This window comes from Petromyzon marinus, chromosome 72 (genome assembly GCF_048934315.1).
Source record: "Petromyzon marinus isolate PM22_M1 ecotype Great Lakes invasive population chromosome 72, UKy_Petmar_22M1.pri1.0, whole genome shotgun sequence".
Lineage (NCBI taxonomy): Eukaryota > Metazoa > Chordata > Hyperoartia > Petromyzontiformes > Petromyzontidae > Petromyzon > Petromyzon marinus.
Genome location: NC_133738.1, coordinates 3,369,114 through 3,396,512, shown reverse-complemented (window position 1 = coordinate 3,396,512; position 27,399 = coordinate 3,369,114). Strand labels below are relative to the sequence as shown.

At 47.4% G+C, this 27,399-nt stretch overlaps 1 protein-coding gene across 2 annotated transcripts in view; it reads left to right on the top strand.

The window, feature by feature from the left end:
* Positions 1-27,399, top strand: part of GCAT (glycine C-acetyltransferase) — a 76,632-nt gene that overhangs the window by 15,952 nt on the left and 33,281 nt on the right. For both annotated transcript variants that reach the window (XM_032980627.2, XM_032980628.2), the window contains exons 2-5: positions 15,755-15,885; positions 18,120-18,221; positions 20,941-21,087; positions 24,359-24,513. In XM_032980627.2, coding sequence (XP_032836518.1) covers positions 15,755-15,885; positions 18,120-18,221; positions 20,941-21,087; positions 24,359-24,513 — 535 coding nt within the window. The remainder of the gene's footprint in view (positions 1-15,754; positions 15,886-18,119; positions 18,222-20,940; positions 21,088-24,358; positions 24,514-27,399) is intronic.

Genomic DNA, 27,399 nt, shown 5'->3' with positions numbered 1-27,399 from the left:
TCCAACAAGACCTACATCTCTGCTTTATTGACCTGGTCAAGGCCTATGATACCATCAGTAGGCCTGGGCTCTGGGTTGTTCTTCGTGCTTTTGGAGTCCCTGACCCTCTGCTCACGATCATTAAGGACCTTCATGATGGTGAGCGGGCCCGGGTAAAACTACGTGGCCGGGAGTCAGAGCCATTCCCTGTACACCTTGGGGTGCGACAGGGATGTCCTCTGGCTCCCACATTATTTAACATCTATTTCGACCACGTAGTTCGTGAAGCCTTCAATAGCTGTACCGGGGGAATCTCCATATGGTACAGATATAATGGGAGGCTAATCGATGCCCGGGTGCGGTCAAGGGATGGCTCCCTATTGCTCAACCACGTTATGTATGCTGATGATTTGGTAATAGCTGCTCAGTCAGAGGAGGAGTTGGAGACGCTGCTGCTGAGACTGGAGAGTGCCACTAAGAGGTGATAAACTAAAATAACGCGATTAAAATTCTCACGACGTTTCGGCCACAACGCAAGCGGCCTTCTTCAGGTGAAAGGAACAGACCCGTTGGGACGACAGAGCTTCAATGAACGCTGCTGAGATTCGTGGCGTCTTTAAGGTGGTTTAGAGAAGTGAGGCACCTTGACAAAGGGGTTTACAAATCAAACAGGAGAATTTAGCATTGAAATAGCTGAGTGATTAGCTTGTGATTGGTCGTAGAAATATCTATGTTAAAGTCAAAGCCTACACATCCACAGAGGCACCTAGTACAAATCAAACAGGAGAATTTAGCATTGAAATAGCTGAGTGATTAGCTTGTGACTGGTCACAGAAATGGCTATGTTAAAGTGAAAGCCTACACATCCACAGAGGCACCTCGTACAAATCAAACAGGATAATTTAGCATTGAAATAGCTGAGTGATTAGCTTGTGACTGGTCGTAGAAATAGCTATGTTAAAGTCAAAGCCTACACATCCACAGAGGCACCTCGTACAAATCAAACAGGAGAATTTAGCATTGAAATAGCTGAGGGATTAGCTTGTGACTGGTCACAGAAATGGCTATGTTAAAGTCAAAGCCTACACATCCACAGAGGCACCCCTTGACAAAGGAATTAGCATAGAATTTAGCATTGAAATAGCTGCGTGATTAGCTTGTGACTGGTCACAGAAATGGCTATGTTAAAGTCAAAGCCTACACATCCACAGAGGCACCCCTTGACAAAGGAATTAGCATAGAATTTTGCATTGAAATAGCTGAGTGATTAGCTTGTGACTGGTCGTAGAAATATCTATGTTAAAGTCAAAGCTTACACATCCACAGAGGCACCTCGTACAAATCAAACAGGAGAATTTAGCATTGAAATAGCTGAGTGATTAGCTTGTGACTGGTCACAGAAATGGCTATGTTAAAGTCAAAGCTTACACATGCATAGAGGCACCCCTTGACAAAGGAATTAGCATAGAATTTAGCATTGAAATAGCTGCGTGATTAGCTTGTGACTGGTCACAGAAATGGCTATGTTAAAGTCAAAGCCTACACATCCACAGCGGCACCCCTTGATAAAGGAATTAGCATAGAATTTTGCATTGAAATAGCTGAGTGATTAGCTTGTGACTGGTCGTAGAAATATCTATGTTAAAGTCAAAGCTTACACATCCACAGAGGCACCTCGTACAAATCAAACAGGAGAATTTAGCATTGAAATAGCTGAGTGATTAGCTTGTGACTGGTCACAGAAATGGCTATGTTAAAGTCAAAGCTTACACATGCATAGAGGCACCCCTTGACAAAGGAATTAGCATAGAATTTAGCATTGAAATAGCTGCGTGATTAGCTTGTGACTGGTCACAGAAATGGCTATGTTAAAGTCAAAGCCTACACATCCACAGAGACACCCCTTGATAATGAAATTAGCATAGAATTTAGCATTGAAATAGCTGAGTGATTAGCTTGTGACTGGTCGTAGAAATATCTATGTTAAAGTCAAAGCTTACACATCCACAGAGGCACCTGGTACAAATCAAACAGGAGAATTTAGCATTGAAATAGCTGAGTGATTAGCTTGTGACTGGTCACAGAAATGGCTATGTTAAAGTCAAAGCTTACACATGCATAGAGGCACCCCTTGACAAAGGAATTAGCATAGAATTTAGCATTGAAATAGCTGCGTGATTAGCTTGTGACTGGTCACAGAAATGGCTATGTTAAAGTCAAAGCATACACATCCACAGAGGCACCCCTTGACAAAGGAATTGGCGTATAATTTAGCATTGAAATAGCTGAGTGATTAGCTTGTGACTGGTCACAGAAATAGCTATGTTAAAGTCAAAGCCTACACATCCACAGAGGCACCCCTTGACAAAGGAATTAGCATTGAATTTAGCATTGAATTAGCTGAGTGATTAGCTTGTGACTGGTCACAGAAATGGCTATGTTAAAGTCAAAGCATGCACATCCACAGAGGCACCCCTTGACAAAGGAATTAGCATAGAATTTAACATTGAAATAGCTGAGTGATTAGCTTGTGACTGGTCACAGAAATGGCTATGTTAAAGTCAAAGCATGCACATTCACAGACGCACCTAGTACAAATCAAACAGGAGAATTTAGCATTGAAATAGCTGAGTGATTAGCTTGTGACTGGTCACAGAAATGGCTATGTTAAAGTCAAAGCATGCATATCCACAGAGGCACCTAGTACAAATCAAACAGGAGAATTTAGCATTGAAATAGCTGCGTGATTAGCTTGTGACTGGTCACAGAAATGGCTATGTTAAAGTCAAAGCCTACACATCCACAGAGGCACCTAGTACAAATCAAACAGGAGAATTTAGCATTGAAATAGCTGAGTGATTAGCTTGTGACTGGTCACAGAAATGGCTATGTTAAAGTCAAAGCCTACACATCCACAGAGGCACCTGGTACAAATCAAACAGGAGAATTTATCATTGAAATCGCTGAGTGATTAGCTTGTGACTGGTCACAGAAATGGCTATGTTAAAGTCAAAGCCTACACATCCACAGAGGCACCTAGTACAAATGAAACAGGAGAATTTATCATTGAAATCGCTGAGTGATTAGCTTGTGACTGGTCACAGAAATGGCTATGTTAAAGTCAAAGCCTACACATCCACAGAGGCACATAGTACAAATCAAACAGGAGAATTTAGCATTGAAATAGCTGTGTGATTAGCTTTTGACTGGTCACAGAAATGGCAATGTTAAAGTCAAAGCATACACATCCACAGAGGCACCTAGTACAAATCAAACAGGAGAATTTAGCATTGAAATAACTGAGTGATTAGCTTGTGACTGGTCACAGAAATGGCTATGTTAAAGTCAAAGCATACACATCCACAGAGGCACCCCTTGACAAAGGAATTAGCATAGGATTTAGCATTGAAATAGCTGAGTGATTAGCTTGTGACTGGTCACAGAAATAGCTATGTTAAAGTCAAAGCCTACACATCCACAGAGGCACCTAGTACATATCAAACAGGATAATTTAGCATTGAAATAGCTGAGTGATTAGCTTGTGACTGGTCACAGAAATAGCTATGTTAAAGTCAAAGCCTCCACATCCACAGAGGCACCCCTTGACAAAGGAATTAGCATTGGATTTAGCATTGAAATAGCTGAGTGATTAGCTTGTGACTGGTCACAGAAATAGCTATGTTAAAGTCAAAGGCTACACATCCACAGAGGCACCTAGTACAAATCAAACAGGAGAATTTAGCATTGAAATAGCTGAGTGAATAGCTTGTGACTGGTCACAGAAATGGCTATGTTAAAGTCAAAGCCTACACATCCACAGAGGCACCCCTTGACAAAGGAATTAGCATAGAATTTAGCATTGAAATAGCTGAGTGATTAGCTTGTGACTGTTCACAGAAATAGCTATGTTAAAGTCAAAGCCTACACATCCACAGAGGCACCTAGTACAAATCAAACAGGAGAATTTAGCATTGAGATAGCTGAGTGATTAGCTTGTGAAACGTCGTGAGAGTTTCATCGCGTTATTTTCATTTTGTCAATTTAATATTTTATTCTCATTCTACGCGGTGGTGACTTTACCGAGAAAGCTTCAAATCGAAATTCAACGCGAAAGGTCTTCGCCGTTCTTCGCTTGTTGAGCCGATTCCGCAGTCCCTGGCGCGACAAAGTTGGGTGCAGTGTTCGGATTAAACTCGCGCGGGGAGAGGGGCCTGTGATGTTATAAAGGGGCCCTAAATGATAATAATGATAATTATAAATTTAAAAAAACCCAAACTTGAATATTAAAACGCAATTATTATTATTTGTTTTTTTTACTTTTACTTGCACTGTAAAGTAATTGTGTAAATTTTTTTTAAAAAAATTTTTATTTGCCACACAGCCGCAGACACGACGCGGCAAATCGCTAACCACCACCACTACCACCACCACCACCACCACCCCCGGGTGTCGCTCCGTAAGCAGAAGAATCGCTCAAGTCTGGAATTGGCGGCTTGGGGCGCCTTGAAAGTGCGGCGGTGGCGGAGGTGGAGGCGGTGGTGGAGGCGGAGGCGGAGGTGGTGGTGGAGGCGGAGGCGGTGGCGGGGGAGGGGTGGCGGTGGAGCCCGTGGCGGTTTTGTTTCAGCCTCCGGTTGCGCCGAGGCTAATCCGGGGCGGCGGCCGCGTGACTCGCGGGCCGGACATCGAATTCCAACGGGGGGGGGAACGCTCGCGAGAGAGAGAGAGAAAGAGAGAGAGAGAGAAAGAGAGAGAAAGAGAGAGAGAGAAAGAGAGAGAAAGAGAGAGAGAGAAAGAGAGAGAAAGAGAGAGAGAGAAAGAGAGAGAAAGAGAGACTGTGGTGTTCCGGTTTCGCGGAAGGCTTGGCCCCCCGGATGGAAACTGTTCCGGACGCAGCCATCGGAGGCTAACGGGGGGGGCGGCCTCTCTCCCTCTCCCTCTCTCCCTCTCCTCCCTCTCTCTCTCTGTGACTTTCTGAGCGGTGGGAGAGCAGGCATTTGTGGCGCGACTGCGTCCGTGGTGATGGCGGTGAACTCGCCTCGGTTGCTACGCGAGCGATCGGCTCCCTCCCTCCCTCCCTCCCCCAACCCCCCCCAAAAGGTGTCTCTCGTGCGGGCACCGCACGTGAGGGTTTGTGATCTCCCCCCTCGTGCCTCCTCCCCGCCCGCCCGCCTGCCCGCTCCCCCGAAGTTTTTCGTTCGCCAACGTGTGAAATGCAACTGGCAGAGGAGAGACCACGCCGTTCAGCGCTGAAATACGCCGACGAAGACGCGTTTCCACCACCCACCCACCGCCACCGCCACCCACCCACCCACTGCCACCGCCACCCACCCACCACCACAACCACCCACCCACCACCACCCACCCACCCACCACCACCCACCTACCACCACCACCACCCACCCACCCACCCACCGACCACGGCCTCAATCTTATTCTTAGCTCTTTCGGTAAAGTCACCACGTTGAAGGGAAACAATGAAATAATGAAAAATATTTATATAGAAAACAATAAAAAAATTATCACGACGTTTCGAACCATAACCCGAACGCCGTGAGAATTTTGTATTGTTTTATATATGTATTTTGTTATTATTTTATTGTTTCCCTTCAACGTGGTGACTTTACCGAAAGAGCTCAGAATATAAATTTACTGCAGTCACGAAAGCTTCAAATCAAAAGCCTCAATCTTGCCGCTGCCGAAGGGCACCACCGCCCTCTCTGAAAGAGACGGGCTCCCCCACCCACCGCTGCAAGATCCAGCCCAACACTCCCTGATTCGTCTTCTTTGGTTCTTTCGGTAAAGTCTGTCGTCCCGACAGGTCCGTGCCTTTCACCTGAAGAAGGCCGCTTGCGTTGTGGCCGAAACGTCGTGTTGAATCACGTTATTTTATTATGTCATTCTCATTCTCTACGTGCTGGCGACTTTACGGAAAGAATCAAAGAAGATGGATCCTCGCGGTCGCCAAAGTTTTAAATCGAAACTCTTTTTGGGTAAAGTCACGTAGTAGGTAAAAAATAAAGTGGCAAAAATCACGACGACGTTTCGGCAGCAACAGACTGTCTGGAGGACAGCGCTGGAGTGAAAAAGCCACGCTCAGATCGCGACCTTTAAGCTGTGTGAGAAGAAACAAAGCGCCTTGACAAAGGAATTAGCATAGAATTTAGCATTGAAATGGCTGAGTGATTAGCTTGTGACTGGTCACAGAAAAGCTATGTTAAAGTTAAAGCATACACATCCACAGAGGCACCCTTTGACAAAGGAATTAGCATAGAATTTAGCATTGAAATAGCTAAGTTAAAGCATACACATCCGCAGAGGCACCCCTTGGCAAAGGAATTAGCATAGAATTTAGCATTGAGATAGCTGAGTGATTAGCTTGTGACTGGTCACAGAAATGGCTATATTAAAGTTAAAGCCTACACATCCGCAGAGGCACCCCTTGACAAAGGAATTAGCATAGAATTTAGCATTGAAATAGCTGAGTGATTAGCTTGTGACTGGTCACAGAAATGGCTATGTTAAAGTCAAAGCCTACACATCCACAGAGGCACCCCTTGACAAAGGAATTAGCATAGAATTTAGCATTGAAATGGCTGAGTGATTAGCTTGTGACTGGTCAAAGAAATGGCTATGTTAAAGTCAAAGCATACACATCCACAGAGGCACCCCTTGACAAAGGAATTAGCATAGAATTTAGCATTGAAATAGCTGAGTGATTAGCTTGTGACTGGTCACAGAAATGGCTATGTTAAAGTCAAAGCATACACATCCGCAAAGGCACCCCTTGACAAAGGAATTAGCATAGAATTTAGCATTGAAATGGCTGAGTGATTAGCTTGTGACTGGTCACAGAAATGGCTATGTTAAAGTCAAAGCATACACATCCACAGAGGCACCCCTTGACAAAGGAATTAGCATAGAATTTAGCATTGAAATGGCTGAGTGATTAGCTTGTGACTGGTCACAGAAATGGCTATGTTAAAGTCAAAGCCTACACATCCACAGAGGTACCCCTTGACAAAGCAATTAGCATAGAATTTAGCATTGAAATAGCTGAGTTAAAGCATACACATCTGCAGAGGCACCCCTTGGCAAAGGAATTAGCATAGAATTTAGCATTGAAATAGCTGAGTGATTAGCTTGTGACTGGTCACAGAAATGGCTATGTTAAAGTCAAAGCCTACACATCCACAGAGGCACCCCTTGACAAAGGAATTAGCATAGAATTTAGCATTGAAATAGCTAAGTTAAAGCCTACACATCCGCAGAGGCACCCCTTGACAAAGGAATTAGCATAGAATTTAGCATTGAAATAGCTGAGTGATTAGCTTGTGACTGGTCACAGAAATGGCTATGTTAAAGTCAAAGCCTACACATCCACAGAGGCACCCCTTGACAAAGGAATTCGCATAGAATTTAGCATTGAAATAGCTAAGTTAAAGCATACACATCCGCAGAGGCACCCCTTGACAAAGGAATTAGCATAGAATTTAGCATTCAAATGGCTGAGTGAGTAGCTTGTGACTGGTCACAGAAATGGCTATGTTAAAGTCAAAGCCTACACATCCACTTAGGCACCCCTTGACAAAGGAATTAGCATAGAATTTAGCATTGAAACAGCTGAGTGATTAGCTTGTGACTGGTCACAGAAATAGCTATGTTAAAGTCAAAGCCTACACATTCACAGAGGCACCTAGTACAAATCAAACAGGAGAATTTAGCATTGAAATGGCTGAGTGATTAGCTTGTGACTGGTCACAGAAATGGCTATTTTAAAGTCAAAGCATACACATCCACAGAGGCACCCCTTGACAAAGGAATTAGCATAGAATGTAGCATTGAAATGGCTGAGTGATTAGCTTGTGACTGGTCACAGAAATGGCTATGTTAAAGTTAAAGCATACACATCCGCAGAGGCACCCCTTGACAAAGGAATTAGCATAGAATTTAGCATTGAAATAGCTAAGTTAAAGCATACACATCCGCAGAGGCACCCCTTGGCAAAGGAATTAGCATAGAATTTAGCATTGAAATAGCTACGTTAAAGCATACACATCCGCAGAAGCACCCCTTGACAAAGGAATTAGCATAGAATTTAGCATTGAAATAGCTGCGTGATTAGCTTGTGACTGGTCGCAGAGATAGCCGTGTTAAAGTCATAGCATATACATTCACCGAGGCACCTAGTACAAATCAAACGGGAGAATTGAGCGAAACACAACCACGCTCGGACCGCGGACCTTTCAGCTGTGTGCGAGCAAACAAGGTGTCCTGTCCAATGCCCGGTCACAGGAAGCAGAGGGACTGACTCGCGGATGGCCTGGAGGACATGAGGGCCGGGATATTTTTTTTTTTATGGACGAGGCCGACAAAAACGGATTTTGGAGGAATTTGCGTCGGCAGCGTCCGGGGTCCTATCGGATCCCACGTGGACACCGCTTTGCCAGTCATGAAACGTCCGTTCTTACCCCAAATGGGATTCATGTGCTTGGTTCTGTCGGTGAAGTCACCACCACGTAGAAGGGAAACGATAAAATAAAAAAAATATAAAACAATAAAATTATTATTCTTAGTTTTTTCGGTAAAGTCACGTTGAAGGGAAACAACAAAATACGTGACTTTACCGAAAAAACTAAGAATATGAATTACTGCAGTCACGAAAGGTTTAAATCAAAATAAAATTATTATTCTTGGTTCTGTCGGTGAAGTCACCACCACGTAGAAGGGAAACAATCAAATAATACAAATATAAAGCAATAAAATTATTCTTGGTTCTGTCGGTGAAGTCACCACCACGTAGAAGGGAAACAATAAAATAATAAAAATATGAAACAATAAAATTATTATTCTTGATTCTTTCGGTAAAGTCACCACCACGTAGAAGGGAAACAATAAAATAATAAAAATATAAAACAATAAAATTATTGTAAAACAATAAAACTATTATTCTTGGTTCTTTTGGTAAAGTCACCACGTAGAAGGGAAACAATAAAATAATAAAAATATATTTCGGTAAAGTCACCATGTAGAAGGGAAACATACACATATATGTATCTGTGTGTATGTGTGTATATCTCTGTATCTATCTATGTATGTATCTGTGTGTAGACGTGGTGAACTTCTGCGCTAACAACTACCTGGGGCTGTATCTGTGTGTGTATGTGTGTGTGTATCTGTGTGTATATCTGTGTGTGTGCATCTGTGTGTGTGTGTAGAGGTGGTGAACTTCTGCGCTAACAACTACCTGGGGTTGTGTGTATGTGTGTGTATGTATATCTGTGTGTATGTGTATGTGTGTAGAGGTGGTGAACTTCTGCGCTAACAACTACCTGTGTATCTGTGTGTGTATGTGTATGTGTGTGTATGTAGAGGTGGTGAACTTCTGCGCTAACAACTACCTGGGGCTGTGTGTGTATCTGTGTGTATGTGTGTATCTGTGTGTATGTGTGTATCTGTATGCATGTATCTATCTCTCTGTGTAGAGGTGGTGAACTTCTGCGCTAACAACTACCTGGGGTTGTGTGTGTGTATCTCTATCTGTATCTGTGTGTGTATGTAGATGTGGTGAACTTCTGCGCTAACAACTACCTGTGTGTGTATGTGTGTGTGTATGTGTGTGTGTGTATGTGCAAAACAACCCCCTACCTCCTCGCGGTGCCGGACGGGCAACTCTGTCGTGGACAGTGCTGTGGGGGGAGATCCAATTTTGATTGGCTCCTCCCCTCATGGCATATGTGTCCACCACAGGGGCTAAACGGGGGCTCTGGACGGGTGCGAGGGGCTGGTAACCCCTCCACCTTCAATTAATTACCACGAAACCACGAATTAAACTGAAATATGTAACTAATAAGCTTGTGCCGGAGGCCCCGGGGGGCCAGGCGTCTATGACGTCTCCAGGCCAAACCCCAATTGGCGGAGCCAGGAGATTGAATACCTACCCTCGGGGCTACTCCAGAAACAACGAAAAGCCACTACGGGTGGCCACGTGGAATGTTCGAACGCTCACTGCAGAGGAGAGGCTGCCACTCCTCTGTCGGGAGCTGGACCGGTACCGCCTGGATCTATGCGGCATTCAGGAGGTCCGGTGGACCGGCTCTGGCTCCTGCCACCATGAGGGGTGGACAGTCCTCTACTCGGGGCAGCAGACTGCCAAACAACAGGGTGTGGGTCTTCTTTTGAACAAAAGAATGAAGGGGGCGTGGGAGCGTGGCGGTGAGGTGTGGGAAGCTGTAAGCCCCGGGCTACTTTGGGCTCGCCTTCCCATCAACCGGAGGCGAGGAATGGTGGTCGTGGTTACTTATGCCCCCACCGAAGATGAACATCCGTGGAGGGATGCAGGCAAAGCCGATGAGTCAGATGCCTTCTATGACCTCCTGTCACAGGTGCTGGCTAAAGTGGCCCCTCGGGATAGAGTCATCATGTTGGGTGACTTCAATGCTCGAGTTGGTCATGATACTGGCACCTGGTCTGGAGTGATTGGAGGGCATGGGCCAGATCAGCTCAATAACAACGGTAGGAGGCTGCTAGATTTTTGTGCAGCCCATGGGCTTGTAATTACCAACACGCTGTTCCGGCATCGGCGCATCCACACAACATCATGGATGCATGCCGGGTCCAAGCAAGAACATCTGCTGGACTACATAGTGACGGACCAGCGAATGCGAGCCCATGTCCTTGACACCAGGACCTACCGTGGAGCTGATCTGCCCTCTGACCATCGAATTGTCATCTGTAAGATGCGCCTGCCATTCTTCCACTCCGGTGGTGGGTGTGCACCCAGGACCCCATTCCAACATAAAGTGGCCTGGTCTCAGTTATCTGATGAAAGTTGCAAGCAAGAATTTCATCATCGCTTGCGGCTGGGATTGGCATCGTCCCCGACTCCTCCTGATGTCGAGGGTAAATGGGCGAGGTTTAGGACTGTGACTCATGCAGCTGCAATGGCTGCTTTGGGTACGCGGTCCAGACCTCCCCAGAGACCCTGGCTGACAGAGGAGGTGTTCAGGATGGTTGAGAAAAAGCGACAGGCCCACTGTCATCGGCTACAGAATCCCACGTCAGAGAATGAGGAGGCTTACCGCAGCCTTCGCTCGGAGGTTTGGAGAGCCGTGAGGCGCTGCAAGGATGGGTGGTGGTCGCGGGTTACTGAGGAGATGGAGTCTGCCTCAGTGGCCCGTGATCACAAATCTCTATTTAACTCCATCAAAAAAGTAACCTGCAGCGCCACACCTATTACCATCATTAGGGGAAAAAACGGTGAACCAATCTCCGACCCCCAGGAACAGGTTCGCAGATTTGCTGAGCATTTCTGTGAGGTCCTGGGGGAGGGAAAATCCCTCAGCCAGGAAAACATCGTGGTACAAAGTGAGGATGACCCTGCTGAGGCTGCGGTGCCTCAAATATTGGAAGAAGTCACCCCCTGTGAGTGGCTGGCTGAGGTGCCATCTGCTGAGGAAGTATTGAAGGCGATCCGGAGTCTGAGACCAGGAAAGGCAGCGGGCAGAGATGATCTCCCAAGTGAAATGCTGAGGGAGGGTGGCGTTTGTGCACAGACTGCCCTATATGACATCATAACAACAGTCTGGACCACTGGACGGGTTCCGCAGGATTGGAAGGATGCCCTGGTGGTCCCCCTTTTTAAGAAGGGGGACCGCACAGACTGTAACAACTACAGGGGCATCTCACTCCTCAGTGTGCCGGGAAAGGTCCTGGCAAGGATTATTCAGCATCGCCTTGCCAGGCACGCTGAGGAGAGGCTTGCGGAGCCCCAATGCGGTTTCAGGAAAGGGCGGTCCTGCACAGATGCCATATTTTCTGTCCGTCTGCTACAGCAGAGGTGTAGGGAATTCCAACAAGACCTACATCTCTGCTTTATTGACCTGGTCAAGGCCTATGATACCATCAGTAGGCCTGGGCTCTGGGTCGTTCTTCGTGCTTTTGGAGTACCTGACCCTCTGCTCACGATCATTAAGGACCTTCATGATGGTGAGCGGGCCCGGGTAAAACTACGTGGCCGGGAGTCAGAGCCATTCCCTGTACACCTTGGGGTGCGACAGGGATGTCCTCTGGCTCCCACATTATTTAACATCTATTTTGACCACGTAGTTTGTGAAGTCTTCAATAGCTGTACCGGGGGAATCTCCATATGGTACAGATATAATGGGAGGCTAATCGATGCCCGGGTGCGGTCAAGGGATGGCTCCCTATTGCTCAACCACGTTATGTATGCTGATGATTTGGTAATAGCTGCTCAGTCAGAGGAGGAGTTGGAGACGCTGCTGCTGAGACTGGAGCGTGCCACTAAGAGGTGGGGCCTTACCATCAGCCCCACCAAAACTAAGCACCTGCCTGGGTATTTTGTACCATCGGACACTCCACCCCCACAACTCCCAATCGGTGATGGGGCAGTTGTGGAGAGAGTGGAGAGTTTCCCATACCTGGGTAGTGTGCTTATGACTGGCTCCAGTTTAACAGCAGAGGTCTCACTCCGAATCAGTCGAGCGGCAATATCTTTTCATCGGTTGCGTAACGCTGTGTGGAAGCTACCTGGTCTGTCGCTCCGCACTAAGCTTCAGGTCTTCTCGGCCACGGTCATTCCCTCCCTTCTCTACGCTTGCGAAACGTGGACCCCCCTAATGGAACATCTTTGCCGGTTAGAAACATTTAGGCTGGCCTGCCTACGATCCATCCTGGGTTTAACCAGACTGGATTGTGTGAGGAGCTCGCAATTCCTTGAAAGATCTGGGCGGGGTCCCATCGGTGAGCTCCTCCGGCAGGCAAGGCTGCGATGGCTGGGTCATGTAGCCCGCATGCCCAGCCACCGCATGCCGAAACAGCTTTTGTTTGGCCGGATTGAGGGGGCTAAGCGGGCGCGGAACGGGCTAGAGAAGAGATGGAGTGATGTGGTACAGGAGGACGTGGAGCTGAGTGGACTTGCCGATGACTGGTACCAGCGGTGTCAAGATCGGCCTCTGTGGAGGAGGCTCGTGAAGGATGCTACTGGGCAGTTGGAGGCAGTCGCCCTCCAACAACAACGGAGGGCGGAGGAGCGACGCTCAGAACAACGTGCGGAGCGCCGGGTGGCTAAAGCACAGCAGGTTGGCACAGTAGGGGGCACAGGTGGTGCATCAGCCAGTCATCTCAGTCAGTCGACCCGTGGCACCTGGGTCTGTCTAGTGACCTCCTGCCAGCGGGCGTTCGACACTTCACGTGGCCTCACGGTGCACATAGCCTGGCACAAGCGTCGTGGTGACGTCACCGCCACTTAGTGGCGAATGGCGGTTGTTGTTGTTGTGTGTCTGTGTGTGTGTCTGTGTGTGCTTGTATGTGTGTCTGTGTGTATGTGTAGAGGTGGTGAACTTCTGCGCTAACAACTACCTGTGTATCTGTGTGTGTGTATGTGTGTGTATCTGTGTGTATCTGTATGTGTAGAGGTGGTGAACTTCTGCGCTAACAACTACCTGTGTGTATGTGTGTGTGTATGTGTGTATATGTATGTGTGTGTATGTGTGTGTATCTCTGTGTGTGTATCTCTCTCTGTATGTAGAGGTGGTGAACTTCTGTGCTAACAACTACCTGTGTGTGTGTATGTATGTGTGTGTAGAGGTGGTGAACTTCTGCGCTAACAACTACCTGTGTATGTGTGTATGTGTATCTGTGTGTGTATCTGTGTGTGTGTGTAGAGGTGGTGAACTTCTGCGCTAACAACTACCTGTGTATCTGTGTGTGTATCTGTGTGTGTATGTGTGTATGTGTATATGTGTGTGTGTGTATGTGTATCTGTGTGTATCTCTCTGTGTGTGAATGTGTGTGTATGTGTGTATCTGTGTGTGTGTGTAGAGGTGGTGAACTTCTGCGCTAACAACTACCTGTGTATCTGTATGTGTATCTCTGTATGTATGTGTCTCTATATGTAGAGGTGGTGAACTTCTGCGCTAACAACTCCCTGGGGCTGTCTGTGTGTATCTCTGTGTGTGTGAATGTATGTGTGTGTGTATGTGTATCTGTGTGTGTGTGTAGAGGTGGTGAACTTCTGCGCTAACAACTACCTGTGTATCTGTGTGTGTATCTCTGTATGTATGTGTCTCTATATGTAGAGGTGGTGAACTTCTGCGCTAACAACTCCCTGGGGCTGTCTGTGTGTATCTCTGTGTGTGTGAATGTATGTGTGTGTGTATGTGTATCTGTGTGTATGTAGAGGTGGTGAACTTCTGCGCTAACAACTACCTGGGGCTGTCTGTGTGTATCTGTGTGTGTATCTCTGTGTGTGTGAATGTATGTATGTGTGTGTGTATGTATCTGTGTGTATGTAGAGGTGGTGAACTTCTGCGCTAACAACTACCTGTGTGTGTATGTATGTATCTATGTGTGTGTGAATGTATGTATCTGTGTGTATGTGTCTCTATGTAGAGGTGGTGAACTTCTGCGCTAACAACTCCCTGGGGCTGTCTGTGTGTATCTCTGTGTGTGTGAATGTGTGTATGTGTGTGTATGTGTATCTCTCTGTGTGTATGTAGAGGTGGTGAACTTCTGCGCTAACAACTACCTGGGGCTGTCTGTGTGTATCTGTGTGTGTATCTCTGTGTGTGTGAATGTATGTATGTGTGTGTATGTATATCTGTGTGTATGTATATCTGTGTGTATGTATATCTGTGTGTATCTCCCTGTGTATGTGTGTATCTGTGTGTGTGTAGAGGTGGTGAACTTCTGCGCTAACAACTACCTGGGGCTGTCTGTGTGTATGTGTGTGTGTATCTGTGTATGTGTATCTGTGTATGTGTATCTCTCTCTCTGTGTATGTGTAGAGGTGGTGAACTTCTGCGCTAACAACTACCTGTGTGTGTATGTGTGTATGTGTGTGTATGTATGTAGAGGTGGTGAACTTCTGCGCTAACAACTACCTGTGTGTGTATGTATGTGTGTATGTGTCTCTATGTAGAGGTGGTGAACTTCTGCGCTAACAACTACCTGTGTGTGTGTATGTGTGTATGTGTATCTCTCTCTCTGTGTCTCTATGTAGAGGTGGTGAATTTCTGCGCTAACAACTACCTGGGGCTGTCTGTGTGTATCTGTGTGTGTATGTGTGTGTATCTCTGTGTGTGTGAATGTATGTATGTGTGTGTGTATGTATCTGTGTGTATGTAGAGGTGGTGAACTTCTGCGCTAACAACTACCTGTGTGTGTATGTATGTATCTATGTGTGTGTGAATGTATGTATCTGTGTGTATGTGTCTCTATGTAGAGGTGGTGAACTTCTGCGCTAACAACTCCCTGGGGCTGTCTGTGTGTATCTCTGTGTGTGTGAATGTGTGTATGTGTGTGTATGTGTATCTCTCTGTGTGTATGTAGAGGTGGTGAACTTCTGCGCTAACAACTCCCTGGGGCTGTCTGTGTGTATCTCTGTGTGTGTGAATGAATGTGTGTGTGTATGTGTATCTCTGTGTGTGTGAATGTGTGTATGTGTGTGTGTGTGTATCTGTGTGTATGTAGAGGTGGTGAACTTCTGCGCTAACAACTACCTGGGGCTGTCTGTGTGTATCTCTGTGTGTGTGAATGTATGTGTGTGTGTATGTGTATCTCTGTGTGTGTGAATGTATGTGTGTGTGTGTATGTGTATCTCCCTGTGTGTATGTAGAGGTGGTGAACTTCTGCGCTAACAACTACCTGGGGCTGTCTGTGTGTATCTCTGTGTGTGTGAATGTATGTGTGTGTGTGTATGTGTATCTCTGTGTGTGTGAATGTGTGTATGTGTGTGTGTGTATCTGTGTGTATGTAGAGGTGGTGAACTTCTGCGCTAACAACTACCTGGGGCTGTCGTCCCACCCCGAGGTGGTGGAGGCGGCTCGCTCGGCGCTGCTCACGCACGGAGCCGGACTCAGCTCCGTGCGCTTCATCTGTGGGACGCAGGTGGGGGCTGGTGGTGGGGGGCAGGGGGGGGGCTGGTGGGGGGCAGGTGGTGGGGGGCAGGTGGTGGGTTACGTGGGGGGAGGGAGATGATGATGATGATACTACTGATGATGATGATGATACTACTGATGATGATGATGATACTACTGATGATGATACTACTGATGATGATGATACTGATGATGGTACTACTGATGATGATACTAATGATGATGATACTACTGATGATGATACTGATGATAATGATGATGATACTGATGATGGTACTACGGATGATGATTCTACTGATGATGATGATGATACTACTGATGATGATACTACTGATGATGATACTACTGATGATGATACTACTGATGATGATACTACTGATGATGATACTGATGATGGTAGTACTGATGATGATACTAATGATGATGATACTACTGATGATGATACTGATGATAATGATGATGATACTGATGATGGTACTACTGATGATGATTCTACTGATGATGATGATGATACTACTGATGATGATACTACTGATGATGATACTACTGATGATGATACTACTGATGATGATGATACTGATGATGATACTGATGATGATGATGATACTGATGATGATGATGGTACTACTGATGATGATTCTACTGATGATGATGATACTACTGATGATGATACTACTGATGATGATACTACTGATGATGATACTACTGATGATGATACTGATGATGATACTGATGATGATGATGATACTACTGATGATGATACTACTACTGATGATGATGATACTGATGATGATGATACTACTGGTGATGATGATACTACTGATGATGATTCTACTGATGATGATTCTACTGATGATGATACTACTGATGATTATACTGATGATGATGATTCTACTGATGATGATACTACTGATGATGATACTAATGATGATGATACTACTGATGATGATACTGATGATAATGATGATGATACTGATGATGGTACTACTGATGATGATTCTACTGATGATGATGATGATGATGATGATACTACTGATGATGATACTACTGATGATGATACTACTGATGATGATACTACTGATGATGATACTACTGATGATGATGATGATGATACTGATGATGATACTGATGATGATGATGATACTGATGATGATGATGGTACTACTGATGATGATTCTACTGATGATGATGATACTACTGATGATGATACTACTGATGATGATACTACTGATGATGATACTACTGATGATGATACTGATGATGATGATACTGATGATGATGATGATGATACTACTGATGATGATACTACTACTGATGATGATGATACTGATGATGATGATACTACTGGTGATGATGATACTACTGATGATGATTCTACTGATGATGATACTACTGATGATGATTCTACTGATGATGATACTACTGATGATTATACTGATGATGATGATTCTACTGATGATGATACTACTGATGATGATACTAATGATGATGATACTACTGATGATGATACTGATGATAATGATGATGATACTGATGATGGTACTACTGATGATGATTCTACTGATGATGATGATGATGATACTACTTATGATGATACTACTGATGATGATACTACTGATGATGATACTACTGATGATGATACTACTGATGATGATGATGATACTGATGATGATACTGATGATGATGATGATGATACTGATGATGATGATGGTACTACTGATGATGATTCTACTGATGATGATGATACTACTGATGATGATACTACTGATGATGATACTACTGATGATGATACTGATGATGATGATGATACTACTGATGATGATACTACTACTGATGATGATGATGATACTGATGATGATGATACTACTGGTGATGATGATACTACTGATGATGATACTACTGATGATGATTCTACTGATGATGATACTACTGATGATTATACTGATGATGATGATTCTACTGATGATGATACTACTGATGATGATACTACTCATGATGATACTACTGATGATGATGATACTACTGGTGATGATGATACTACTGATGATGATGATTCTACTGATGATGATGATACTACTGATGATGATGATTCTACTGATGATGATACTACTGATGATTATACTGATGATGATGATTCTACTGATGATGATACTACTGATGATGATACTACTGATGATTATACTGATGATGATGATTCTACTGATGATGATACTACTGATGATGATACTGCTGCTGCTGCTGCAGGACATCCACAAGCAGCTGGAGAAACAGCTGAGTGAGTTCCACGGGCAGGAGGACTGCATCCTCTACCCATCGTGCTTTGACGCGAACGCTGGACTCTTTGAGGTGACCGCTCACCACTCACCACTCACTCACCACTCACTCGCCACTCACTCGCCACTCACTCACCACTCACTCAACACTCACTCACCACTCACTCACTCACTCACCCACTCACCCACTCACTCACTACTCACCCACTCACTCACTCGCCACTCACCCACTACTCACCCACTCACTCACTCACCACTCACTCACTCACCCACTCACCTACTCACCCACTCACCAACTCACCTACTCACCCACTCACCAACTCACTCACCCACCAGTCATTCACTCACCACTCACTCACTCACCCACTCACTCACTCACCACTCACTCACTCACTCACCACTCACTCACCACTCACCCACTCACTCACCCACCAGTCACTCACCACTCACTCACCACTCACTCACTCACCCACTCACCCACTCACTCACTACTCACCCACTCACTCACTCACCACTCACTCACTCACCCACTCACCCACTACTCACCCACTCACTCACTCACGACTCACTCACTCACTCACCCACTCACCTACTCACCCACTCACCTACTCACCCACTCACCAACTCACTCACCCACCAGTCACTCACTCACCACTCACTCACTCACCCACTCACTCACTCACCACGCACCCACTCACCCACTCACTCACCCACCAGTCACTCACCACTCACTCACTCACCCACTCACTCACTCACCTACTCACCCACTCACTCACTCACTCACCACTCACTCACTCACCCACCAGTCATTCACTCACCCACTCACTCACCAACTCACTCACCCACCAGTCACTCACTCACCACTCACTCACTCACTCACCCACTCACTCACTCACCTACTCACCCACTCACCCACTCACTCACTCACCACTCACTCACTCACTCACCCACTCATTCACTCACCAACTCACTCACCCACCAGTCACTCATTCACCACTCACCTACTCACCCACTCACCCACTCACTCACTCACCACTCACTCACTCACTCACCCACTCACTCACTCACTCACCCACTCACTTACTCACTCACCACTCACTCACCCACTCACTCACTCAGTCATTCACTCACCCACTCACTCACTCACTCACCACTCACTCACTCAGTCATTCACTCACCACTCACTCACCCACCCACTCACTCACCACTCACCACTCACTCACTCACTCACCACTCACCACACACTCACTCACTCACCACTCACTCACCACTCACTCACCACCCACTCACCACTCACTCACCACTCACCCACTCACTCACCCACTCACTCACCCACCCACCCACTCACTCACCACTCACTCACTCACTCACCACTCACCACACACTCAGTCACTCACTCACCACTCACTCACTCACCCACTCACTCACCACTCACTCACTCACCACTCACTCACTCACTCACCACTCACCCACTCACTCACCACTCACTCACCACCCACTCACTCACCACTCACCCACTCACTCACCCACTCACTCACCCACCCACCCACTCACTCAACACTCACCCACTCACTCACTCACTCACCCACTCACCACTCACTCACTCACTCACCCACTCACTCACTCACCACTCACTCACCACTCACTCACCACTCACTCACTCACCCACTCACTCACTCACCCACTCACCACTCACTCACTCACTCACCCACTCACCCACTCACTCACCCACTCACTCACTCACTCACCCACTCACCACTCACTCACTCACTCACCCACTCACTCACTCACCACTCACTCACCACTCACTCACCCACTCACCACTCACTCACTCACCCACTCACTCACTCACCACTCACCCACTCACCACCCACTCACCACCCACTCACCACTCACTCACCCACTCACTCACCACTCACTCACTCACCACTCACTCAGTCACTCACTCACCACTCACTCACCACTCACCCACTCACTCACCACTCACCACTCACTCACCACTCACCCACTCACTCACTCACCCACTCACTCACTCACCACTCACCCACTCACTCACTCACCACTTACCCACTCACTCACTCACCACTCACCCACTCACTCACCACTCACTCACTCACTCACCACTCACTCAGTCACTCAGTCACTCACCACTCACTCACCACTCACCCACTCACTCACCACTCACTCACCACTCACTCACTCACTCACCCACTCACTCACTCACCACTCACTCACCACTCACTCAGTCACTCACTCACTCACCACTCACTCACCACTCACTCACTCACCCACCACTCACCCACTCACTCACCACTCACTCACCACCCACTCACCACTCACCACTCACTCACCACTCACTCACTCACTCACCCACTCACTCACCCACCCACTCACTCACCACTCACTCACTCACTCACCACTCACCACACACTCACTCACTCACCACTCACCCACTTACTCACCACTCACTCACCACCCACTCACCACTCACCACTCACCACTCACTCACTCACCCACTCACTCACCCACCCACTCACTCACTCACCCACTCACTCACCACTCACCCACTCACCCCCTCACCCACCCACCCACCCACTCACTCACCCACTCACCCACCCCCTTACCCACCCACCCACTCACTCACCCACTCACCCACCCACTCACCCACCCCCTCACCCCCTCACCCACTCACTCACCCACTCACCCCCTCACCTACCCACCCACTCACTCACCCACTCACCCACCCCCTCACTCACCCACTCACCCACTCACTCACCCACCCTGCTCACCAGGCCCTGCTAGGCCCAGACGATGCTGTCTTCTCAGACGAACTGAATCACGCTTCCATCATCGACGGCCTGCGCCTGTGCCGAGCCCGTAAACATCGCTACCGCCACCTGGACCTCGAAGACCTGGACCATAAGCTTCGGCAGAACCACGTACGATGCCAGGAGCTCTAGCGAGTAGCCACGCCGAGCTCCTAGCAAGGGAACAACCGTGCGATAGCAGTGATTGTAGTGATTGTAGTGATAGCAGTGGTTGTAGTGATAGCAGTGATTGTGGTGGTTGTAGTGATAGTAGTGTTAGTAGTGGTTGTAGTGATAGCAGTGATTGTAGTGGTTGTAGTGATAGTAGTGTTAGTAGTGATTGTAGTGATAGTAGTGTTAGTAGTGATAGTGATAGTAGTGATAGTAGTGTTAGTAGTGTTAGTAGTGATTGTAGTGATAGTAGTGATAGTAGTGATAGTAGTGTTAGTAGTGTTAGTAGTGATAGTGATTGTAGTGATTGTAGTGATAGTAGTGATAGTGATTGTAGTGGTTGTAGTGATTGTAGTGATAGTGATTGTAGTGATAGTAGTGATAGTAGTGTTAGTAGTGATAGTAGTGACAGTAGTGATAGTAGTGTTAGTAGTGTTAGTAGTGATAGTGATTGTAGTGATTGTAGTGATAGTAGTGATAGTAGTGATAGTGATTGTAGTGGTTGTAGTGATTGTAGTGATAGTGATTGTAGTGGTTGTAGTGATAGTAGTGTTAGTAGTGATAGTAGTGATAGTAGTGACAGTAGTGATAGTAGTGTTAGAAGTGACAGTAGTGATAGTAATGATAGTAGTGTTAGTAGTGATAGTGATAGTAGTGTTAGTAGTGATAGTGATTGTAGTGATAGTAGTGATAGTAGTGATAGTAGTGATTGTAGTGATAGTAGTGATTGTAGTGATTGTAGTGATAGTAGTGATAGTAGTGATTGTAGTGATAGTAGTGATAGTAGTGATAGTGATTGTAGTGATAGTAGTGATAGTGATTGTAGTGATAGTAGTGATTGTAGTGATAGTGATTGTAGTGGTTGTAGTGATAGTAGTGTTAGTAGTGATAGTAGTGATAGTAGTGTTAGTAGTGATAGTAGTGATAGTGATAGTAATGATAGTAGTGTTAGTAGTGATAGTAGTTATAGTAGTGATAGTAGTGTTAGTAGTGATAGTAGTGTTAGTAGTGATAGTAGTGATTGTAGTGATAGTGATTGTAGTGGTTGTAGTGATAGTAGTGTTAGTAGTGTTAGTGATAGTATTGATAGTGATAGTAGTGATAGTAGTGATATTAGTGATAGTAGTGATAGCGATAGTATTTATAGTAGTGTTAGTAGTGATAGTAATAGTAGTGATTGTAGTGATAGTGATAGTAGTGATAGTAGTGTTAGTAGTGATAGTGATTGTAGTGATTGTAGTGATAGCAGTGATTGTAGTGATAGCAGTGATTGTAGTGATAGTGATTGTAGTTATTGTAGTGACAGCACTGATTGTGATGTCTGTAGGACTGCCGGCTAAAGCTGATTGCCACGGACGGTGTGTTCTGTGTGTGTGTGATTGTAGTGACAGTGATTGTAGTGATCGTGATTTGTAGTGATTGTGATGATAGTGATGATTGTGATAGTGATTGTAGTGATTGTGATGATTGTGATGTCTGTAGAACTGCCGGTTGAAGCTGATTGCCACGGACGGCGTGTTCTGTGTGTGTGTGATTGTAGTGATAGTGATTGTAGTAATAGTGATTGTAGTGATAGTGATAGTGATTGTAGTGATTATGATGATAGTGATGATTGTGATAGTGATTGTAGTGATTGTGATGATTGTGATATCTGTAGGACTGCAGACTGAAGCTGATTACCACGGACGGCGTGTTCTGTGTGTGTGTGATTGTAGTGACTGTGTTAGTAGTGATAGTAGTGATAGTGATTGTAGTGATAGTGATTGTAGTGACCGTGATTGTAGTGATAGTGATTGTAGTGATAGTGATAGTAGTGATAGTGATGATTGTGATGATTGTGATGTCTGTAGGACTGCCGACTGAAGCTGATTGCCACGGACGGCGTGTTCTGTGTGTGTGTGTGATTGTAGTGATAGTGATTGTAGTAATTGTTGTGATTGTAGTGATTGTAGTGATAGTGATTGTAGTGATAGTGTTAGTAGTGATTGTGATTGTCGTGATAGTGCTGATTGTGATGATTATGATGATTGTGATATCTGTAGGACTGCCGGCTGAAGCTGATTGCCACGGACGGTGTGTTCTGTGTGTGTGTGTGATTGTAGTGACTGTGTTAGTAGTGTTAATGATTGCAGTGATTGTGATGATTGTGATGATTGTGATATCTGTAGGACTGCCGGCTGAAGCTGATCGCCACAGATGGCATGGTCTGTGTGTGTGTGATTGTAGTGACTGTGTTAGTAGTGATAGTAGTGATAGTGATTGTGATGATAATGATTGTAGTGATAGTGATAGTGCTGATTGTGATGATTGTGATATCTGTAGGACTGCCGACTGAAGCTGATCGCCACAGACGGCGTGTTCTGTGTGTGTGTGATTGCAGTGACTGTGTTAGTAGTGATAGTGTTAGTAGTGATAGTGCTGATTGTAGTGATTGTGATGATTTTGATATCTGTAGGACTGCCGGCTGAAGCTGATTGCCACAGACGGCGTGTTCTGTGTGTGTGATTGTAGTGATAGTGTTAGTAGTGATAGTGATTGTGATGATTGTGATATCTGTAGGACTGCCGGCTGAAGCTGATTGCCACAGACGGCATGTTCTGTGTGTGCGTGATTGTAGTGATAGTGTTAGTAGTGATAGTGATTGTGATAGTGATTGTGATAGTGATTGTGATGATTGTGATATCTGTAGGACTGCCGGCTGAAGCTGATCGCCACAGACGGCGTGTTCTGTGTGTGTGTGATTGTAGTGATAGTGTTAGTAGTGATAGTGTTAGTAGTGATAGTGCTGATTGTGATAATTGTGATATCTGTAGGACTGCCGGCTGAAGCTGATCGCCACAGACGGCGTGTTCTGTGTGTGTGTGTGATTGTAGTGACTGTGTTAGTAGTGATAGTAGTGATAGTGTTAGTAGTGATTGTAGTGATTGTGATGATTGTGATATCTGTAGGACTACCGGCTGAAGCTGATTGCCACAGATGGCGTGTTCTGTGTGTGTGTGATTGTAGTGACTGTGTTAGTAGTGATAGTGTTAGTAGTGATAGTGCTGATTGTGATAGTGCTTGTGATGATTGTGATGATTGTGATATCTGTAGGACTGCCGGCTGAAGCTGATCGCCACAGACGTCGTGTTTTGTGTGTGTGTGATTGTAGTGATAGTGTTAGTAGTGATAGTGTTAGTAGTGATAGTGATTGTGCTGATTGTAGTGATTGTGATGATTGTGATATCTGTAGGACTGCCGGCTGAAGCTGATCGCCACAGACGGCGTGTTCTCCATGGACGGCGAGGTTGCCCCGCTCGCTGATCTCGGCACGTTGGCCCAGCGTCACAGTGCCCTCGTGTTTGTCGATGAATGTCACTCAACTGGAGTCCTGGGTGACACAGGGAGGTGAGTGGGTGGTGAGTGAGTGGTGAGGGTGGTGGTGAGTGAGTGGTGGTGAGTGAGTGGTGAGTGAGTGGTGAGGGTGGTGAGTGTGGTGGTGAGGGTGGTGGGGTGGTGAGTGGGTGGTGAGTGTGGTGGTGAGTGTGGTGGTGAGTGGTGGTGGTGAGTGTGGGTGGTGAGTGGGGGGTGGGGTGGTGAGTGGGTGGTGAGTGTGGTGGTGAGTGAGTGGTGGTGAGTGTGGTGGTGAGTGAGTGGTGAGTGTGGTGGTGAGTGGTGGTGGTGAGTGTGGGTGGTGAGTGGGGGGTGGGGTGGTGAGTGGGTGGTGAGTGTGGGTAGTGAGTGTGGTGGTGAGTGGGTGGTGTGGGGGTGGTGAGTGTGGGTGGTGAGTGGGTGGTGGTGAGTGTGGTGGTGAGTGGGAGGTGAGTGTGGTGGTGAGTGGGGGTGGTGAGTGAGTGGTGAGTGAGTGGTGAGTGTGGTGGTGAGTGGATGTGGGTGGGGGTGGTGAGTGGGTGGTGAGTGTGGGTAGTGAGTGTGTGGTGAGTGTGGTGGTGAGTGTGGGTAGTGAGTGTGTGGTGAGTGTGGGTGGTGAGTGTGGGTAGTGAGTGTGGTGGTGAGTGTGGTGAGTGAGTGGTGAGTGAGTGGTGAGTGAGTGAGTGAGTGGTGGTGAGTGGGGGGTGAGGTGGTGAGTGGGGGGTGAGTGAGTGGTTAGTGTGGTGGTGAGTGTGGTGGTGAGTGGGAGGTGAGTGAGTGGTTAGTGTGGTGATGAGTGTGGTGGTGAGTGGGAGGTGAGTGAGTGGTTAGTGTGGTGGCGAGTGGGTGGTGAGTGTGGTGAGTGTGTGGTGGGGTGGTGAGTGAGTGGGTGGTGAGTGGGGGTGGTGAGTGGGTGGTGAGTGTGTGAGTGGTGGTGAGTGGGGGGTGAGGTGGTGAGTGAGTGGTGAGTGAGTGGTGGTGAGTGGGGGGTGGGGTGGTGAGGGTGGTGGTGAGTGGAAGGTGAGTGGGAGGTGAGTGAGTGAGTGAGTGGTGGTGAGTGGGTGGGGGTGGTGAGTGTGTGGTGAGTGGGGGGTGAGTGAGTGGTTAGTGTGGTGGTGAGTGTGGTGGTGAGTGGGAGGTGAGTGAGTGGTGAGTGAGTGAGTGGTGGTGAGTGGGGGGTGGGGTGGTGAGTGGGGGGTGGGGTGGTGAGTGGGGGGTGGGGGGGTGAGTGTGGTGGTGAGTGGATGTGGGTGGGGGTGGTGAGTGGGTGGTGAGTGTGGGTAGTGAGTGTGTGGTGAGTGTGGGTGGTGAGTGTGGGTAGTGAGTGTGTGGTGAGTGTGGTGGTGAGTGTGGGTAGTGAGTGTGTGGTGAGTGTGGGTGGTGAGTGTGGGTAGTGAGTGTGGTGGTGAGTGTGGTGAGTGAGTGGTGAGTGAGTGGTGAGTGGTGGTGAGTGGGGGGTGGGGTGGTGAGTGGGTGGTGAGTGGGGGTGGTGAGTGGGGGGTGAGTGAGTGGTTAGTGTGGTGGTGAGTGTGGTGGTGAGTGAGTGGTGAGTGAGTGAGTGGTGGTGAGTGGGGGGTGGGGTGGTGAGTGAGTGGTGAGTGAGTGGTGAGTGGGGGGTGGTGAGTGGGGGGTGGGGTGGTGAGGGTGGTGGTGAGTGGAAGGTGAGTGGGAGGTGAGTGAGTGAGTGAGTGGTGGTGAGTGGGTGGGGGTGGTGAGTGTGTGGTGAGTGGGGGGTGAGTGAGTGGTTAGTGTGGTGGTGAGTGTGGTGGTGAGTGGGAGGTGAGTGTGGTGGTGAGTGTGGTGAGGGTGGTGAGTGGGTGGTGAGTGGGAGGTGAGTGGGTGGTGAGTGAGTGGTGAGTGAGTGGTGAGTGAGTGTGGGGGTGCTGAGTGGGTGGTGAGTGTGGTGGTGAGTGGGTGGTGGTGAGTGTGGTGGTGAGGGTGGTGAGGGTGGTGAGGGTGGTGGTGAGTGGGAGGTGAGTGTGGTGGTGAGTGGGTGGTGAGTGTGGTGGTGAGTGGGTGGTGAGTGGGTGTGGTGAGCGGGTGGTGAGTGAGTGGTTAGTGTGGTGGTGAGTGTGTGAGTGGTGAGTGAGTGAGTGGTGGTGAGTGGGGGGTGGGGTAGTGAGTGGGTGGTGAGTGTGGTGGTGAGTGTGGGTGGTGAGTGTGGGTGGTGAGTGTGGGTAGTGAGTGAGTGGTGAGTGAGTGGTGAGTGAGTGAGTGGTGGTGAGTGCGGGTGGTGAGTGTGTGGTGTGGGGGTGGTGAGTGTGGGTGGTGAGTGTGGGTGCTGAGTGTGGTGAGTGAGTGGGTGGTGAGTGGGTGGGTGGTGAGTGGGTGGTGAGTGAGTGGGTGGTGAGTGGGTGGTGAGTGGGGGTGGTGAGTGGTGAGTGGGGTGGTGAGTGGGGGTGGTGAGTGGTGAGTGGGTGGTGAGTGTGGTGGTGAGTGGGTAGTGAGTGTGGTGGTGAGTGGGTAGTGAGTGGGTGGTCAGTGGGTGGTGAGTGGGTGGTGAGTGGTGAGTGGGGGTGGTGAGTGGGGGTGGTGAGTGGGGGTGGTGAGTGGGGGTGGTGAGTGGGGGTGGTGAGTGGGGGTGGTGAGTGGGTGGTGAGTGGGTGGGTGAGTGGGTGGTGAGTGGGTGGTGAGTGGAGTGGTGAGTGGGTGGTGTTGGTGATGGTGGTGGTGGAGGTGGTGGTGATGGTGTTAATGGTGGTGATGGTGGTGATGATGGTGATGGTGGTGATGGTGGTGATGGTAGTGATGGTAGTGATGGTGGTGATGATGGTGATGGTAGTGATGGTGATGATGGTGGTAATGGTGATGGTGGTAGTGATCTTAGTGATGCTCGTGATGGTGGTGATGATGGTGGTGATGGTGGTAATGGTGATGATGATAATGGTAGTGGTGATGGTGGTGGTGGTGATGATGATGGTT